The sequence below is a fragment of the Trachypithecus francoisi genome, unplaced genomic scaffold (genome assembly GCF_009764315.1).
Source record: "Trachypithecus francoisi isolate TF-2019V2 unplaced genomic scaffold, Tfra_2.0 Lachesis_group17, whole genome shotgun sequence".
Lineage (NCBI taxonomy): Eukaryota > Metazoa > Chordata > Mammalia > Primates > Cercopithecidae > Trachypithecus > Trachypithecus francoisi.
In genome coordinates, this window is record NW_022681462.1 from 65174049 (window position 1) to 65194364 (window position 20316).

The window sequence follows — 20316 nt, forward strand, 5'->3', positions numbered from 1 at the left end:
ATAGTGGCTGGAGTGGCTGGAGATCTGTTATAGTGTATGGAGGCAGAGGTAAAGGGAAGTAGGACTCAGAAGGGAATATTAGATCCCAGAACTTTGGGAGGCCGAGACGGGCGGATCACGAGGTCAGGAGATGGAGACCATCCTGGCTAACACGGTGAAACCTTGTCTCTATTAAAAAATACAAAAAACTAGCCAGGCGAGGTGGCGGGCGCCTGTAGTCCCATCTACTCGGGAGGCTGAGGCAGGAGAATGGCGTAAACCCAGGAGGCGGAGCTTGCAGAGAGCTGAGATCCGGCCACTGCACTCCAGCCTGGGCGACAGAGCAAGACTCCGTCTCAACAAAAAAAAAAAAAAAGAAGGGAATATTAGAGACTTCAACATTAACTATAAAGGTTGAAAAAAAGTTTTTTAATCTGAAGAACTAACATTTGCTTTAGGTGGCCTTATGTGGAGTTTTATTACATTATCCTCTATACTATTCTACAATTTGCTATTATGATGTATAATGCATAAAAAAGGGCTTAAAGAAAACAAAACAGTAAGAACATTCTACTCTGGGTAATGAAAGCAAAGCTTTTTTTGGCGGCTGTTGTACTATTTTTCAATTTTTCATAACAGATATACATTAATTTTTAAATTGAGCAAAAATCACTTTGACCAGGAAAAATATATACAGGTAGTGATTAGATTCCACATAGTTCTGGTTCACATAAATATCTAGTTTTTTTGTGTGTGTGTGACAGGGTTTCACTCTGTCACCCTGGCCAAAGGGCAAGTGGCATGAGCATGATCTCAGCTCACTGCAGCCTCTCCCCTCCAAGCTCAAGCAATCTCCCCAACTCAGTCTCCCAAGTAGCTGGGACGACAGGTGCATGCCACCACACTCAGCTAATTTTTGTATTTTTTTGTAGAGATGGAGGTTTCACTATGTTGCCCACCCTGGTATCAAACTCCTGAGCTCAAGCAATCCACCAGCCTTGGCCTTCCAAATTGAAATATCTGATTTTTAAAGTTCTTGCAAACATGACATCTGTACTCTTGCTTCTCTGATAAAATATTCTTAAAGCTCTAAACAACTAAAATACAAACCCATTTTGGAGATCCTAAAATTTGGGGTAAAATATAAACGTCCCAATGGAGAAAACAAAACTTTCTTCTATAAACAATTCTAGTCTTTGAGAAAGGAAAAGGCAAGGGGTTCCACAGCTTTAGTCACAATCTATAATTGTACAGAAGTACACAGACTGCGTAAGAAACAAGGCTAGGAGCAGTGGCTCACACCAGTAATCTCAGCACTTTGGGACGTCAAGGCAAGAGGACTGCTTGAAGCCAGGAGGAGTTCAAGACCAGCCCGGGCAACAACACAGTAAGGCCCTGTCTTTATTTTTTAAAAATAGATTAAATTTTTTAAAAAAGAAAGCATAAAAAACAAATCTGATGTGCATTCCTCTATGAGTTCTTATATTATCAAAATAAATATTTTATGAAAAGCATTTCAAATTGGCATTATAATGAGAAAGTTAAAAACCTAAATTGTATTCCGTTTCATTAGAAAACAATATTGACATTTTTGTTATATGTCATGAATACTGGTCAAATAACCTCACTAAAGCTCAGTTTTCTCATCTGTAAAATGAGCAACCTACCATGCCTATCACAAGGGGTAACAGGAAATCAAATACAGTAAGTAACTTCAATCAGCAAAAAACTCACAGGTCCACATTTTTGGAGTACAGAGAAAGCAGTAAGTGCCAGGTCCTATGCCTGGCCATGGCTGCCATTAGTGGTAAAATTAAACTGAATATAGGAAGCTTCATTTGATCACCAAAAGAAAAAAGTAAATAGATTTAAAAGATAGCAACTATAATGTAATAAAATTATGTAAGAAAATAGCTCCTCTGGCCGGGCGTGGTGGCTCACGCCTGTAATCCCAGCACTTTGGAAGGCTGAGGCGGGCGGATCACAAGGTCAGAAGTTTGAGACCAGCCTGGCCAACACGGTGAAACCCCATCTCTACTAAAAATACAAAAATTAGCTGGGTGTGGTGGCACATGCCTGTAATCCCGGCTACTAGGGAGGCTGAGGCACGAGAATCACTTGAACCCAGGAGGCAGAAGTTGCAGTGAGCTGAGCTCGTGCCACTGCACTCCAGCCTGGCAAAAGAGCAAGACTCCATCTCCAAATATAGAAAGAAAGGAAAACAAAAAAAAAACAGCCCCTCTTTCTAATGAACAGACACAAAAAACTCTCAATGCATAGACGAGTGTTATCAGAACCCAGTTAACCAAGTAACCAAGCCAAATAAACCTAGCAGTCAGGAAGGCTAAGAGCCCAAAAGCTCCCAGTCTACAGTATTGCCACAATGGCTTTAAAATTAAACAAGTAACAGAAGGATAAATACCCACAAAATTTCAAACCATGTCTTACCAAGGTGATGTCTCGGGAAGCTGCAGCAGCACTCATATGCAAACTAGGCTGCCTCACAGAACTGCTGCAATCCAGGGCTCTAGCGAATGTCCCAACAGCACTGAATAAACCACAAACACAATAAGGAAGAATTAAGTATCTAGTTTTTTTTTTCTTTTAATGTTTTAAAAACACATTTGGATCATGAATAAAAAACCGTAAAAGAAAAGGCAAAAACAAGTTTCTGAATGTTTGAGATTCAAACATCAAATAAAAAGAATTTTCACTCTATATTATAATTGACAAGCCAATTTACTATAAACAGGTCATTATCATGAAATCAAGAAAAAATAGCCTGTGCAGGGGGGGAAAAAGAAGGAAAGGGAAGCTCTATTATAAAATGTCATGGAGCAAAACATTTGGTATTCAAATTGGCTCAAAAAATAAAAAGCTGCAGAGTTTGACTATTACAGCAAAGCAAGTTTTGACCATTTTTTAGCCCAAATTGTGAAACTCAGTAACATTTTTTCCCTCAATATATCATTAACTGTAGCAACCCTTTCCTGTGAGGGTTCAACATGAAACATATTTCTACTAATAACTCATTTAAAAAGAAAATACCATAATGCTGATTTTAATGATTTAGAAGTCCTTCCAATATGTAAGAAACCTTAACTTTAAGACATACAGCATAAAATGAAGACTCACTGCTTTTCCTGCCTGTATTTTAAACATGTTTGCTATGGAGGAGATTTTTTATTTTTATTATTTTTATTTTTTTTTATTTTTTTATTTATTTTTTTGAGACGGAGTCTCGCTCTGTCACCCAGGCTAGAGTGCAGTGGCCGGATCTCAGCTCACTGCAAGCTCCACCTCCCGGGTTCACGCCATTCTCCTGCCTCAGCCTCCCGAGTAGCTGGGACTACAGGCGCCCACCACCTCGCCCGGCTAGTTTTTTGTATTTTTTTTAGTAGAGACGGGGTTTCACCGTGTTAGCCAGGATGGTCTCGATCTCCTGACCTTGTGATCCGCCCGTCTCGGCCTCCCAAAGTATTTTTATTTTTTGAGACAGGGTCTCACTCTGTCACCCAGGCTAGAGTACAGTAGTGTGATCATAGCTCACTGTAGCCTCAACTTCCTGGGCTCAAACAATCTTCCCACCTCAGCCTCCCAAGTAGCTGGAACTACAGGCATGCACCACCATGCCCAACTTTTTTTTTTTTCTTTTTGGCTAATTAAAAAAAAATTTTTTGTAGTCAAGGCCTCCCTGTATTGGCCAGGCTGGTCTCAAACTCCTGGGCTCAAGTGATCCTCCTGCCTTGGCCTCCCAAAGTTTTGGGATTACAGACATGAGCCATTGTGGATGACCCCAAGGAAGAAATTTTATAAATATTTTAACTAAAACACAACATTCATGTTGAAAAGTACACAATGTACAGATAGTTACTGTAAAGTGAATACATGCATGCCACCAACATACAGTTCAAGAAAGAACATGACCACAACCCAGAGACTCCTCAAGCTCCTTTCCACAGGGAACCACCACCCTGGATTATAGCACCACAGATTACTTTTGCTCAAATAGAATCACACAGCTGGACTTTATGTCCAGCTTCTTTCGATTAAAATTACATTTGTGGATTCATCCATGTTGTTAGCCACAGCTATATTCACTCATTTTCCCTGCTATGCAACATTCTGTTGTATGATGTCTCATCCCCACCTCCACTCTACTGCTGACAGACATTCTGTGTTGTTTCCAGTTTGGGGTTACTATGAATAGCGCCATAAATCCATCTGTATACATGATCTTTTGGTGCAAAGGTGTATGCATTTCTGCTGCATAGATATTTAGGAGTGAAGGCCGGGCGCGGTGGCTCAAGCCTGTAATCCCAGCACTTTGGGAGGCTGAGATGGGCGTATCACGAGGTCAGAAGATCGAGACCATCCTAGCTAACACGGTGAAACCCTGTCTCTACTAAAAACTACAAAAAACTAGCCGGGCGAGGTGGCAGGTGCCTGTAGTCCCAGCTACTCGGGAGGCTGAGGCAGGAGAATGGCGTAAACCCGGGAGGCGGAGCTTGCAGTGAGCCGAGATCTGGCCACTGCACTCCAGCCTGGGCGACAGAGCGAGACTCCGTCTCAAAAAAAAAAAAAAAAAAAGAAAAGAAAAGGGAAGGAAGGAAGGAAGCAAGCCAGCCAGGCAGCCAGGCTGAAAGCTCTCAAGGGAAAGCACTATGCTTAGCAACAGACCCTACTCACACATGGATGCAGTGAGCGAATTACAGGTGCACATTCTTATTGATACCTGAATAATCCATGTCCAGAGTAAAGCCATGTCAAGTAAAAAGGATGACTCTTTTCATTAAGGATATGGGACTTCAGGTATTTTCTTCAGGTATAAAGAATTTCTTTATACTTTTCTGTTTTCTTTTTTTTTTTTTTTTTTTTTTGAGGCGGAGTCTCGCTCTGTCACCCAGACTGGAGTGCAGTGGCCAGATCTCAGCTCACTGCAAGCTCCGCCTCCCGGGTTTACGCCATTCTCCTGCCTCAGCCTCCCGAGTAGCTGGGACTACCGGCGCCCGCCACCTCGCCCGGCTAGTTTTTGTATTTTTAGTAGAGACGGGGTTTCACCGTGTTAGCCAGGATGGTCTCGATCTCCTGACCTCGTGATCCGCCCGTCTCGGCCTCCCAAAGTGCTGGGATTACAGGCTTGAGCCACCGCACCCGGCCTACTTTTCTGTTTTCTTAGTAAAAATTAATACAACTATTTTCACTTAAAACAGAAACTAATAAATTTAGGAAGCAGTATAATTAAGCTTTCTTACATAACTAAAAAAAATACAATCAGTGGGGGGAAAGCAGAATACAAAGAAATAAAAATACATATACCTATAAATTCTTTTATATAAAGAAATTTCTTGACTCGATAATGTCATACTCGTACTCACCGTGCTACAACTAAAAACTGGTCAATCTGTCGATCCGTAAGTGGGCTATTTGGATCCCAAACTTTAACTTCCAATTTTGACTGTTCCCTCTCATCTGATTCTCCTGTCCAAAAATAAATAAAATGGAGTCTTGTTACTGACAAGGTGCACTGTCTCATACCACTGATGACAACGATCACCATAGCATTAGAAATGTTTACATGTAAGGTAAGTTCCCATAGTTTTTGCACATTCTTTCAGACACAGAGGTACAACACCTCATTAAAGTGAACACTGATGATAATATCACCAAACTAACCGAATGGTATCTTCATTTAGTCCTTAACGTCTGTTTCTGGAGTACCTGTATGTGAGAGGTAGTAAGCACCATGCTAAGAGACATAAAGATGAAAAAGCAACAGGCCGGGTGCGGTGGCTCGCACCTGTAATCTCGGCTCTTTGGGAGGCCGAGGCGGCCAGATCACTTGAGGCCAGAAGTTTGAAACAAGCCTGGTCAACATGGAGAAATCCTGTATCTACTAAAAATATAAAAACTAGCTGGGAGTGGTAGCAGGTGCCTGTAATCCCAGCTACTCTGGAGGTTGAGGCACGAGAATAGCTTGAACCCAGAAGGTAGAGGTTGCAGTGAGCTGAGATTGTGCCACTGTACTCCAGCCTGGGCAACAGAGTAAGACTCTGTCTCAAAAAAAAAAAAGGAAAAAAGAAAGAAAGCAAGAATCACTTCCACAAGATGCTTAAACTATGCATAAATACCTATGATATAAACCAAATAAATAGCATAAGAGACACATATTAATAGTTATAGCATAAGAATCTGAAGAATAGAGAAATCATTTCAAGCTAGGTAAGAAACAATGTCATGAAGGAGATGGCATTTCTCCTAAGAACTAAAGGGTATGAATGCACCAGCAGGGGAAGATTTTTTAAAAAAGAAATGAGAACATGAACAAAGTCATGGGGCATTAAAATGTCACAGAAAAGTAGCTCATAATGTCTGGAGTACTTTATGGAATGAGAGAAGATAGCTAAGAGAAGTGGGTTATGAACACATTACTGGAGATCCTACATAGATGTTTTTTGAAGAGATTTTATATTAGAAGCCCTTGATTTTTCTGGTAAGAGAGTGATAAGAGCAGAACCAAACTTCAACTTTCAAGGCATAATTTCCTCTGCAGAGATACCTGATAAAGACAGAGAGCCATATCAGCCTCCTTTAAGAGTTCCCTCACAAGTAGTGAGGGGTTTTGGTTATGAGACTGGTAATAGAGCACAAAGAGAGGAGATTTGGGAATGTCAGTGACAGACTGGATGTAGAGTGTAGATTTCAAGTTTTGTGAGCTGTACTCATAGCATTGGCATTAGCAGAAAGAAGGAGGCTGGGCATGGTGGCTCACACCTATAATCCCAGCACTTTGGGAAGCTGGGGAGGGAGGATTACTTGAGCCCAAAAGTTCAAGACCAACCTTGGCAACACAGTGAGACCCCATCTCTACAAAAAATAAATAAAATTAGCCATGCGTCGTGGCACACGCCTGTAGTCCTAGCTACTCAAGAAGCTGAGGTGGAAAGGCTGCTTCAGCCCAGGAGGTCAAAGCTGTAGTAAGCCATAATCACACCACTGCATTCCAGCCTGGGTGTCTCAAAACAAAACAAAACAAAACAAAAAAAGATACACAAACAGGAGGTTAGCGCCAAGAGAAGACTGACAATAATGCCAAATGCTTTGCTTTAGAATGTCTCACAGATAACTATTGAACAAGAGTCCATGTTAGGACAAATGATTGTAATGAAAAGTAGACTTGGGAGCCAATGGAATTTTTATTTATAGCTATGGATTCTTACTAGAATAAGAGCACTTTAATGATAGCGACTGCTTTTGGCTTTGTTTTGCTTTTTATCACTGCATCTATAACATTAGGCCTTGTAGCGGCTAACATAATAACTCTGAAGCCAAACATTCCCCAGTGACTGACAAACCCAGGCTATGGGCTACCTAGTATAGGAGCAAGCAGGTATCAATGGAAAGGACAGGACAGAAGCAGGCGTTCCACCTGCAGCCTCTTAAGTCAGGCCACTGCTGTTAGGTTGAAGACCTGCCCATTTGTCTCTGGTTAAAAGGCAGGTAACCAGAGAGCCAACTGCCAACCCCAATATAAAATGACATAAGCAGAGCAGAGCAGAGCTAGTACTAGGTCAAAAACATCTAAGGTTTGAAAGGACTTCATTCTTTGTTTTGTTTACAATTCTTAGCATGCTAAGACAAGACACTCAACATTAGGTTCATTTTCAAAGACCAGTTAAAAATCAAAAAGTTGCAAGCCACATGAAACTTGAGAATGGAGAATGACACAATTAACCTGCCCATGTCTTTTTAAAAATAATTTAAATAAGGATAAATAGTAGTGGTAAAACATTTGAAATCTACATCTTAAATAACACACAAGAAAAGATGTTGCTATTCAGTTTTAAGCCCCTTCTGTTGTATACTCCCGAACGTAAGACTAAAATTGATGTTTACTTTTCAAATTCAAGTCAGTCAAATTGATAAATTTTAATTCCACCCATACAGTCTGCAGCATACAGCAAAAGACTTAGAATAATTCTAAATAAATTCACTGTAAACAATAAAACTCTCTTGAAAGCATTTATACTAACACCAAAAACATAGAACCATGGGCTGAGAAGAAAAATAGCAAGAAGAACAAAAAATAAATACAGAAATTCTCTATATCAAATGATCATTTCAAACTAAGAGGAGATTCCCATTTTGAATAGACCAAATAATTACATTCATATCAGTTTGATCACTTCTTCACATGGAAAAAACTTTTTAAAAGCTCTTGAATGAACTTATTTAGAATTTCATAATTAAATTTTTTTCAGCTACGCTAGCAGCAACCTTTGGAATGGCCCTGGTTACAATGGAATGAGCCAAAAACTGAACCAAGATTAATTTCATGTTAATGTTCATTCCAGTCTTTATAATAATCGCCCCTTCCTCCTCCACGTATGATAATCTGGGCAATTCCAATCTGCTTACGTGTCATATCATCAAAAAACACAGACCATGACGATCTCCCCTAACCTCCAAATTCCTACAACTGTATTTCCCAACTAAATGTGTGATTGTATACAGCTTCCTATTTTTGCTTCATTTAATTTTGAAGAAATGTAGACCCAGCAACTATTTTAAATGTTAGCCCTAAACTTCCAGTTATATTTTTAAATCTCTAGAAAATACTGACAAAGTACTTCTTAAGAATTTTGAGGCCGGGCGCGGTGGCTCACGCCTGTAATCCCAGCACTTTGGGAGGCCGAGGTGGGCGGATCACGAGGTCAGGAGATCGAGACCATCCTGGCTAACACGGTGAAACCCCGTCTCTACTACAAAATACAAAAAACTAGCCGGGCGAGGTGGCGGGCGCCTGTAGTCCCAGCTACTCCAGAGGCTGAGGCAGGAGAATGGCGTAAACCCGGGAGGCAGAGCTTGCAGTGAGCCAAGATCGCGCCACTGCACTCCAGCCTGTGCCACAGAGCAAGACTCTGTCTCAAAAAAAAAGAATTTTGAGCACAGAGTGTTGTTCAAATACTCTGAAGAACTAAGGATTCCGAAAGGTCCTTTCCTAGGCAATTTGAAACATTCTTTGTTCCAAATACAATACGTTTACTTTGCACCAGCCATCAGAGTACTATGCTTTTTATATGTAATTCAGAAACACTCAAGGATGTCTTTTATCACCATTTTTGCTCAATCTTGTTCTGAAAGTTCTGGGCAACATATTAAGTTATGAATCAAAAGAATAATAAGTTACTATAACTTTTAAAAATTGCAACTTTTAAAAATTATATTGACAATAAATTATATTGTCAAAGCATTCATTTTGACAATAAAAATATAAAACACTGGGAAATAAAATTGGAGATTTTATATAAAGAAATTTCAAAATTTTCAAAAGAAGATGAGATGATTGAGTAAATAAAAAAGCAAGGCTAGGGTGCAGTGGCTCACATCTGTAATCCCAGCACTTTGGTAGGCCAAGGTAGGAGGATCATTTGAGGCCAGGAGTTTAAGAGCAGACTGGTCAATATAGGGAGTCCCAGTTTCTACTTCTAAAATAAAAATCAAGAAGTGAGGTGAAACCAGAATATTTCACCTCAAAATATACTTCTTCGGCATATTTCTAGATGGCTATTCTGAGATCAATAAACACAACAAGAGTAGCCAGCCCTGAAAGGCTGTCTTTTATGGGGGGAGATCTGCATACGTAGAGGAAATACATTAGTGAAGTAAACCGCAAATGCAAACAGGATTTCTCTGAGGCCCCTTTAAATGAATCTAAGACAGACTAACTTACAGGAAGAAGAGACCAAAGGTCTGACAAAGACACTTCACCCCAAGCTACACCTTTCTGAGGGCAGCTTGGAGATTACCTCGGAGGTTCATCCACATAACAAGGCAGCCATGCAGCCTTTGCTAGCCCTGCTCTCCCGTAACCTGTGTCACTACCTCCCCTCACTCTTTTTTTTTTTTTTCTTTTTTTTCTTGTTGCCCACACTGGAGTGCAATGCCGCGATCTCGGCTCACTGCAACCTCCACCTCCCGGGTTCAAGCCATTCTCCTGCCTCAGTCTCCTGAAGTAGCTGGGATTACAGGTGCCCACCACCACGACCAGCTAAATTTTTTGTATTTTTAGTTGAGACGGGGTTTCACCATGTTGGCCAGGCTGGTCTTGAACTCCTGACCTCAGGTGATCCACCTGCCTTGACCTCCCAAAGTGCTGGGATTACAGAAGTGAGCCACCGCACCCCGGCCTCTTTTTTTTTTTTTTTTTTGAGACAAGGTCTCGCTCTGTCACCCAGGCTGGAGTGCAGTGGCGCACAATCACAGCTCACTGCAGCCTCCACCCCCTGGGCTTATGGGACTCTCCAGCCTCAGCCTTCTGAAGTAGCTGGGACTACAGGCATGCACCACCATGCCCAGCTAATTTTTTGTACTTTTAGTAGAGATGGGGTTTCACCATGTTGGTCAGGCTAGTCTCAAATTCCTGACCTCAAGTGATCCGCCAGCCTCAGCCTTCCAATTCCAAAGTGCTGGGATTACAAGCGTGAGCCACCATGCCCAGCACCAATTCCCTATTCTTTTGGTAACCTCAGGGTGGCGGTATTAAAAACTTATGTCATCTGGCTCTTCTTTGAGTCTCATAGTGTTTATATTTAAATGTTATGATAGAAGAGTCAAAAAGTTAAAAAAAAATAAAGTTGCAGTAAGCTAAAGTTAATTTATTACTGAAGATAATTTTTAAATAAAATTAGTATAGCCTAAGTATACATTGTTTATAAAGTCTACAGTAATGTCCTAGTCCTTCACATCCACGTACCACTCACTCACTGACTCACCCAAAGCCATTTCCATTGCTGCAAGCTCCATTCACGGGAAGTACCCTACACAGTAGGTGTACCACTTATTACCTTTTTACTGTATTTTTACAATGCCTTTTCTATACTTAGCTATATTTAGACACATAATACTTACTATTGTGTAATAATTCCCTACAGTATTCAGTACAGTAACATGCTGTACAGGTTTGTAGCCTGGGAGCAATAGGCTACACCATATAGCCTGAGTGTTTAGTAAGCTGTACAAATCTAGGTTTGTGGAAGTGCACTCTATGATGTTGGCACAGCAATGAAATTGCCTAATGACACATTTATCAGAATGTATTGCTGTCATTAGGTGATGCATGGCCATAAAAGAATTTAGTTTTGGAAGTAGATATAAAAAGTTTTAAATATCTACAAATGAAATAGTTCTAAAATAAGGGAAAGGATTAACTCATCTGGATAAGATTATAATATATGGCAACAGTAATCAAAATAATACATTATGTACTACCATAAAAACAAACACAATCAAATGTACAGAAATAGACCAGACCATATAATCATTTATATTTGAAAATTTACGTAGTATTGGCCGGGCGCAGTGGCTCAAGCCTGTAATCCCAGCACTTTGGGAGGCCAAGACGGGCGGATCACGAGGTCAGGAGATCGAGACCATCCTGGCTAACACGGTGAAACCCCGTCTCTACTACAAAATACAAAAAGATAGCCGGGCAAGGTGGCGGGCGCCTGTAGTCCCAGCTACTCCAGAGGCTGAGGCAGGAGAATGGCGTAAACCTGGGAGGCGGAGCCTGCAGTGAGCTGAGATCCCGCCACTGCACTCCAGCCTGGGCGACAGAGTGAGACTCCGTCTCAAAAAAAAAAATTACGTAGTATTATAATTATGTAACTATTAACTAACATTTATTGAATGGTTACTATGTCCCCATAAATTTTTCATACCTGGCCTCTCCCCACTAGGTGCCCCTTCCTACCTCCATCCCCTCTACCAGACTTGACAACTAAAATGTCTACATATTGTCTAATTCTCCTGAGGACAAAATTGCCCTATGGCTGAAAACTGCTGTTTTATATGATGGCAATCAATACCTGCTTAAATAATTCTTACAGGTCAGTATTTCTAAATTGACGACTATCCACTACATTGTTAAGACGTTCATATTCTGCAAAACTACCAATTGAAGGTAATAGCGTTTATGAAAAAATAGGATAAAACTCTCAAAACCTAAGAAAGCTAGTAACCAGAGCATTCCAAAAAAACTAACAATCATAATAAAACAATTAAATCTCTATTGCCATTTGCACCAAGCATAAAGGTCCACTGATCTTTTATCTCCTTAAACCCTGGATTCATGCTTCTTCCACTGAGCTGTAGGTCCCTTTTTATAGCTTCAAATAAATTAAAAATCGAATCTAGAATGCAATTTTTCCCCCAAACACTGGAGGAAATATCTTCAGTCTCTTTATCTGTAACTCAAAGCTTCCCCATATAGTTTTAACATAGTGGAAAGTGCCTCAGATTTTCAGGCCACAAAAATCAGCCACTGCTTAAATCAAAGGAAGGCACTTTTGTAAAAACTTCCACTTGCTCTTTCTTAAACTCTCCTTATCTGTGAGAATACTTGTTTCCCTTATTGCTGGGGAAAGTCACATATGAACTGACACAATTTTTACTCTATACTAACATTTTCCTATTTGCCAACAGAATATGAGTTAATACAAGTTTTAAGTGCATACAATGTAACAAAAGATACACTAATTTAATTATTTAATACTCAAGTATGACTGGTGATAACAGGTTTTTTTTTTTTTTTTTGGAGAGGGAGTCTCTCTCTGTCACCCATGCTGGAGTGCAGTGGCGCGATATCAGCTCACTACAACCTCTGCCTCCTGGGTTCAAGTAATTCTCCTGCCTCAGCCTACCAAGTAGCTGAGATTAGAGGCACCCGCCACCACACTCGGCTAAATTTTGTATTTTTTAGTAGAGATGGGGTTTCACCAACGTTGGTCAAACTGGTCTCAAACTCCTGACCTCAAATGATCTGCCCGCCTCAGCCTCCCAAAGTGCTGGGATTACAGGCATGAGCCACCGCACCCGACAGATAACAGCTATTAAATGAGTATTACTAGAGGCCGGGGGAAAGGACTGTAACAGCTGGGCATGTGCTAACTGCATGACAAGAATTACCTCATTTGCTCATCGCAACGATAGAATGTACCACCTACGCTATCATTCCCTGTTTAAAGAGAAACGGGAACTTGGAGGGGTTAATCATTTCCCCAAGGTTACTCAACTAAAACACAGTATAGTCAGGATTTACCCAAACTTGTGAACCTAGAGTCATTTTTGTTTAATAATTTAATGTTGTTATAACATACTTTAACAGTTGAAATTTAAATTTAATATGTAAAACAAATTTTTTCTTAAAACTCCAATGTTATAATACATTTAAATGACTCAAAACTTCTCATCTCTTTTATGTAAAATTTTCTAGGTGATTTATTCAAACTCAGTGAAAGATGTAAAATCTAAAAGACGTCTTTACTTACATTTGTAAACTACATACTCTTCTTTTCAGATCTCTAGAGTTTGTTAGGTGATGGGTAGCCATAAATGAATTTAAAAATCGAAAAGCCACAGAAAGATTTATTACCTAGTAAGGCAAATGCCACAACAATCTCTTAGTATCCATCAAGACATGTTCACAAAGAAAGCAAGCCTGTAACATATCCTGGCAGAGTGCTGCTGCTGCCACCTACCCAAGATATTAATTCCAGTTCTACATTCCATGCCAATGCAAATTAGAATCTGGCCACTGGTGGAAATGTACCCACTCAGGAGTACTAAAAGGGTTAGGAAGAATGGATTCCAGCAAATCTTAAACATCTGTTCTTGAATATGATATGTCCTACTATTTAATTTCCCTGCAATCAGGTACTAGCTACATATGGAAGTTTCTGTGATGGCAATGACCATTTCAAGTGTGGTTAATTACTGGTATACCTGTTGGTATCCCCACTCCTTCTCCTCCAAAAATATAGTCATTAGAAAAAAGAAGGGTGGCCAGGCGCAGAGGCTCATGCCTGTAATCCCAGCACCTTGGGAGGCTGAGGCAGGTGAATCACCTGAGGTCAGGAGTTCGAGACCAGCCTGGCCAACATGAAGAAACCCTGTCTCTGCTAAAAATACAAAAATTAGCTGGGTGTGTGGTGGCGGGCATCGGTAATCCCAGCTACTCAGGAGGCTGACACAGGAGAATCGCTTGAACCTGAGAGGGAGAGGTTGCAGTGAGCCAAGATCACGCCACTGCACTCCAGCCTGGGCAACAAGAGCGAAACTCCATTTCAAAAAAAGAAGGGTTCTTTAAACCTTGCATCTACTCAGTTGCCTGATTACAAGTGAAAAGAAACATTCTGGATATGCTTTAATGCTTCAGGCTGAAATAAGAGTCCAAAATGGCTTCTACATTTATGATAAAAAATATGGTATTTTTCAATAAAATCTATAAATCTGTTGTTTTTGTTAGAGATGAATACTTAACAAAGAAAACTACCAAGTTATAAAATGTAAAAATAAATACCCAGAAGTAGCCTTGAAGAAAGGGAAAGGCATTCCTTGTTTCTGGTTAAAACATTCCAAGACTGCTGGCAGTGGGGGGCAGGGTGGGAGGCAGGTGGGGTGGGGGGATGGCTCACATCTGTAATCCCAGCACTTTGGGTGGCCAAGGTGGACAGATGGCTTGAAGTCAGGAGTTCAAGACCAGCCTGGCCAACATGGCAAAACCCCATCTCTACTAAAAATACAAAAAAAGTCGGGCGTGGTGCCACATGCCTGTAATCCCAGCTACTTGAGAGGTTGAGGCACAAGAATCGTTTGAACCCAGGAGGTGGAAACTGCAGTGAGCCAAGATTGTGCCACTGTACTTCAGCCTGGGCGACAGAGTGAGACTCTGTCTCAAAAAAAGTTTTTCTCTGTAGCATGTGATGCTCGATAGGATTTTACCTACAGTAGACTTCCTTCTTTTGAGTCTCGCTCTGTTGCCCAGGCTGGAGTGCAGTGGCGTGATCTGGCTCACTGCAACCTCCGCCTCCCGAGTTCCACGTCATTCTCCTGCCTCAGCCTCCCGAGTAGCTGGGACTACAAGCGCCCACCACCACGCCCAGCTAACTTTTTGTACTTTTAGTAGAGACAGGGTTTCACCATGTTAGCCAGGATGGTCTCGATCTCCTGACCTCATGATTCGCCCACCTCCGCCTCCCAAAGTGCTGGGATTACAGGCGTGAGCCACAGCACCCGGCCAGTAGACTTCTTTCAAAAACAGGGACAACCCTCTCAAACCCTGCCACTGCTTTGCCAACTAAGTTCATATAATATTCCAAATCCTTCATTGCCATCTCAACAGTGTTCACAGCATCTTCACCAGGAGTAGATCCCATCTCAAGAATCCACTTTCATTGCTCATCCATAAGAATCAACTACTCACCCATCCAAGTTTTAACATGGGATTGCAGCAATTCAGTCAGTCATATCTTCAGGGCCCACTCTCACTGTAGTTTTCTTGCATATTATATCCACCATATTTGCAGTTACTTCTGCCACTGAAGTTGTAAACCCTTCAAAGTTATCCACGACTATTGGAATCAACTTCTTCTAAACTCCTATTAATGTCCATATTTTGACCTCCTCCTATCAATTACAATTGTTACTGGCATCTAGAATGGAGAATCCTTTCCAGAAGGTTTTCGATTGACTACTCAGATCCATCAGAGGAATCATCTATGGGAAGTATAGCCTTAGGTGATGTTATTTCTTAATAATAAAATGTGAAAGTCAAAATGTCTCCTTGATCCATAGGTTCCAGAATGGATGTTGTGTCAGCAGTCATGCAAACAATATGCACCTCCTTGTACATCCCCATCAGAGCTCTTGGATGATGAGGAGCATTATCAATGAGCAGTTTTTGAAAGGAATCCTTTTTCCTAAGCAGTAGGTCTCAACCGCGAGCTTAAAATATTCAGTAAACCATGCTGTAAACAGAGGTGCTGTCATTTAGGCTTTGTTGTTCTATTTACAGAGCACAGGTAGAGCAGATTTAGCATAATGCTTGAGGGGTCTGGGATTTTTGGAACGGTAAATGAGGACTGGCTTCAACTTACCAGCTGCATTTGTCACTAATGAGAGAGTCAGCCTGTCCCTTGAAGCTTGTAGCTATGAAAGTCCTCGATGGCATCTTCTTCCAATAGAAAGCTGTCTTACCTACATTGAAAATCTGTTGTTTAGTGTAGCAGCCTTCGTCAGTAATCTTAGCTAGACTTGGATAACTTGCTGCAGCTTCTACATCAGTACTTGCTGCTTTACTTGCAGTTTTCTGTTATGGTGAAGAATTTTTTCCAGCTTCCTCACCTCTCAGTCTTCACAGAATTGAAGAGAGTTAGGGCCCTGCTCTGGATGAGGCTTTGGCTTAAAGGAATGTTGTTGGTGGTTTGATCTTCTTTCTAGGACACTAAGACTTTCTCCATGGTATCAGCAGTAAAGCAGTAAGGCTATTGTTTTCTTTTTTAGACAAAGTCTCACTCTGTTGCCCAAGCTGGAGTGCAGTGGCACAATCTTGGCACACTCCAACTTCTGCCTCCCAGGTTCAAGGGATTCTCCTGCCTCAGCCTCCCGAGTAGTTGGGAATACAGGCACACACCATCACACTTGGCTAGTTTTTATATTTTTAGTAGAGATGGTGTTTCACCATGTTGGCCAGGCTGGTCTCGAACTCCTGGTCAAGTAATCCACGTGCTGCGGCATCCCAAAGTGCTGGGATTAAAGGCGCGAGCCACTGTGCCCAGCCTGTTTTGCTTTCTTATCATTTATGTGTTCACTGGTGTAGCTTTTTTTTTTTTTTTTGAGACAGAGTCTTGCTCTGTCGCCCAGGCTGGAGTGTGGAGTAGCACTTTTAATTTCCTTCAAGAACTTTTCCTTTGCATTCAGAACTTGACTAACAGGGGGAAGAGGCCTGGCTTTTGGCCTGTCTTGACTTCTGACATGCCTTCCTCACTAGCTTCATTTCTTGCTTTTGATTTAAAGTGAGAGACATGCTACTCTTCCTTTCACTTGAAAACTTACAGGCCACTGCAGGGTTGTTAACTGGCTTAAGTTCAATATTGCTGTGACTCATAAAAAAGGGAGACCCCAGGAGAGAGAAAGAGGCAGGGAAGGGACAGTTGGTGGAGCACTCAGAATACACAGCATTTATCAATTCAGTTTGTCCTCTCATATGGATACAGTTCATGGCCCCAAAACAATTACAACCGTTACATCAAAGATCACTGATCATAGATCACCGTAACAGATAATAATGAAAAGGTTTGAAATGTTGCAAGAATTACCAAAATTTGACACAGAGACACTGTCCTGTTGGAAAAATGGCACCAAAGGACTTGCTCAACAGGGTTGCCACAAACCTTCAATTTTTTAAAAAGCTAGATATATATGAAGCATAGCAAAAACAAAGTACATTAAAATGAGCTAATTTTGTACTTCTAAAATTGGAAGTGCTGGCCAGGCCACACCTATAATAGCATCCCTTTTGAGAGGCCGAGGTGGGAGGATTGTTTGAGGCCAGGAGATCAAGACCAGCCTGGGCAACATAGAAAGGCCTCATCTCTATTTATTTATTCATTATTTTTTACAAAGAACGGCAAAATTGCAAGTGCTTATAACTTTTGGACTTTGCCCTGAACATTGCTTCTTCCACATGAGGACATGTATATTTGAGTTTCAAGATACATTTGTTTCACAGAACTGCAAACATGCAGAAAAACATACCTTCTAACAGCATTTCTGGAATGTCTGCCTGATATCTAGGTCCCACTCTGATTTCACCTTTGTCAGCTAATAGCGTTTTCAATGAGGGGTCATAGACCAATGAGTAGAAGAAGGTATCCTGAAAAATGTGACAAAATATGTAGGTATACTTAATTCCTTCTACTTTTTAAAAAGCATTAAAATCAATGTCACTATAATGAACACATAAACCCCAGAGAGTATATAAAATTTCATTTTGGTGAATAAACTCATAAATCTTTAAGGAGAGCATGGTGTTACTGTCACCATGTAAAACAGTACAAAATTAAATCGAGCCAAAAGAAACAGCTTGAAACAAAGTAGATTATAAGGTTCTATTATTTGTTTTAGTCTAAAAGAAAACCATTCGCTCTCTAGAGTAGAGTTTCAAAAGCTAGCAAAATTAAACCATAACTCCAAGATAAGACACCTAAAGTCAAATCATCTTATACACTTCTCAAGTCCACACCAAACAGAAGGGAAGACTTCACAGATACCAGGTACTCTTTTGTAATGTCCATCCCAATTTTTAGTCAAAAGATTAAAAGGTATAGATATTTCACATCAAACTATACATGAGTTGAACTTGTGTGTGGTTTACTGTTATAATAATATCACTTTGTAAATATTTAATTAAACATGTATTAACTATAATTCTGCAGTTCTTTAAGTACTGAGGCATGCATATGTATTTATAGACAGATATATAACCATAGCTATATACACGCTCACCGGCAGCATACACACCAAAATTTCCGGTCCTCCCTTACAAAGCTCATACGTCCTTGTTTCTGAGCCTAATGGGCAAAATGACCTGGCACCAGTCCTTTGTTGAATTCCATATAACCACTAGAGATTATCTGAACCAGCAAAGTCCCGTCTTCTGCTTCCCAATATGATCCCAAAGATCATCTGCTGCCCAATTCTCTGTATTATATCCTGGAAGGACCTGTCCCTACTATCAGAAATTTACCAAGCCCCAGCCAGGGAAACTGCAAATAAAAGATAATCTGTCAGACAGTAAAAGTCTCTCCTGTGGGACCTCTTACATACTGTGATAAGGGGAAAGGGAAAAAAACAGAGTTATTCCATCCACTGAGAAATTCTGTGCTGTATTTTATTCATTGCTCACTGTCAGGAAAAAAGATTTAAACAAAAAAACTGTTTAGAAAAAAAAAGGGGGGATACCAATACGTGACAATTTATGCATATTGTTAAAGTGTTATCTAAGGAAAAGAAAAAATCTGCAGGAATAGATAAAACCAGCTTAGGCCAGGCGCGGTGGCTCATGCCTATAATTCCAGCACTTTGGCAGGCTGAGGCGGGCAGATCACCTAAGGTCAGGAGTTTGAGACTAGCCTGGCCAACGTGGTGAAACCCTGTCTCTACTAAAAATAGAAAAATTAGCTGGGCATGGTGGCAAGCACCTGTAATCCCAGCTACTTAGGAGGCGGAGGCAGGAGAATCGCTTGAACACAGGAGGCGGAGGTTGCAGAGAGCCGAGATTGCACCAATGCACTCCAGCCTGGGGGAGAAGAGTGAGACTTCGTCTCAAAAAACAACAACAACAACAACAAACTTAACAAAGCTACAGGGGATGATCACTATGTAATCAGAAGTGTTTGATTTTTTGTTTTGCTTTAAAGACATGAGTAATAAATATTACTCAGTAACTGAAGTTATTGCCATTGGCTCACCATCAGATTTTTTTTTCTATTTTTTTAATAGAGATGAGCACTCACTATGTTGCCCAGGCTGGTCTCAAACTCCTGGGCTCAAGCAATCCTCCTGCCTCAGCCTCCCAAAGTGCTGGGATCACAGACATGAGCCCCCACACGCAGCCACCATCAGATTTAAAAGCAGAGATACGCCGGGCGTGGTGGCTCACGCCTGTAAACCCAGCACTTTAGGAGGCTGAGGTGGGCAGATGACCTGAGGTTGGGAGTTCAAGACCACCCTGACCAACAATGGAGAAACCCCATCTCTACTAAAAATACAAAATTAGCCGGGTTTGGTGGCACATGCCTGTAATCCTAGCTACTCAGGAGGCTCAGGCAGGAGAACGGCTTGAACCTGGGAGGCGGAGGTTGTGGTGAGCCAGGTATCGCGCCATTGCACTCCGGCCTGGGCAACAAGAGCAAAACTCCCTCTCAAAAATAAATAAATAGGCTGGGCGCGGTGGCTCAAGCCTGTAATCTCAGCACTTTGGGAGGCCGAGACGGGCGAATCACGAGGTCAGGAGATCGAGACCATCCTGGCTAACACGGTGAAACCCCGTCTCTACTAAAAAAAATACAAAAAACTAGCCGGGCGAGGTGGCGGGCGCCTGTAGTCCCAGCTACTCGGGAGGCTGAGGCAGGAGAATGGCGTGAATCCGGGAGGCGGAGCTTGCAGTGAGCTGAGATCTGGCCACTGCACTCCAGCCTGGGCAACAGAGCCAGACTCCGTCTCAATCAATCAATCAATCAATCAATCAATAAAAGCAGAGATACTTCAGGTCACTTGTTATCTGTAAAACCTATTAGCATGCTACTCCAATTAAAAACAAGAGCTTGCCATACTCTACAATATAATAAGATGAAATGACTATTTGGGTCATATAAGTTGCTTAAAATCCTTAGATTTGTATGTCCTGATATGGGAAAATATTCAAAATATGTTTGGTTTATAATAGAAGTTGTAAAAAAAAAAAAGGAGAAATGGTTCCAGACAGGCCAATTTCAA

The 20316-nt window shown here is 41.1% G+C and overlaps 1 protein-coding gene across 10 annotated transcripts in view; it reads right to left on the reverse strand.

The window, feature by feature from the left end:
- MTA3 (metastasis associated 1 family member 3) overlaps positions 1 to 20316 on the reverse strand; it is a 193920-nt gene that overhangs the window by 94570 nt on the left and 79034 nt on the right. For all 10 annotated transcript variants that reach the window (XR_004428358.1, XR_004428357.1, XR_004428356.1 and 7 more), the window contains exons 6-8: positions 17575 to 17692; positions 5358 to 5460; positions 2428 to 2527 (exon numbers count right to left, since the gene is read on the reverse strand). Coding sequence is in view for 7 of the 10 variants with exons in the window: in XM_033175888.1 (XP_033031779.1) it covers positions 2428 to 2527; positions 5358 to 5460; positions 17575 to 17692 (321 nt within the window). In the remaining 3 variants the exon portion in view is untranslated. The remainder of the gene's footprint in view (positions 1 to 2427; positions 2528 to 5357; positions 5461 to 17574; positions 17693 to 20316) is intronic.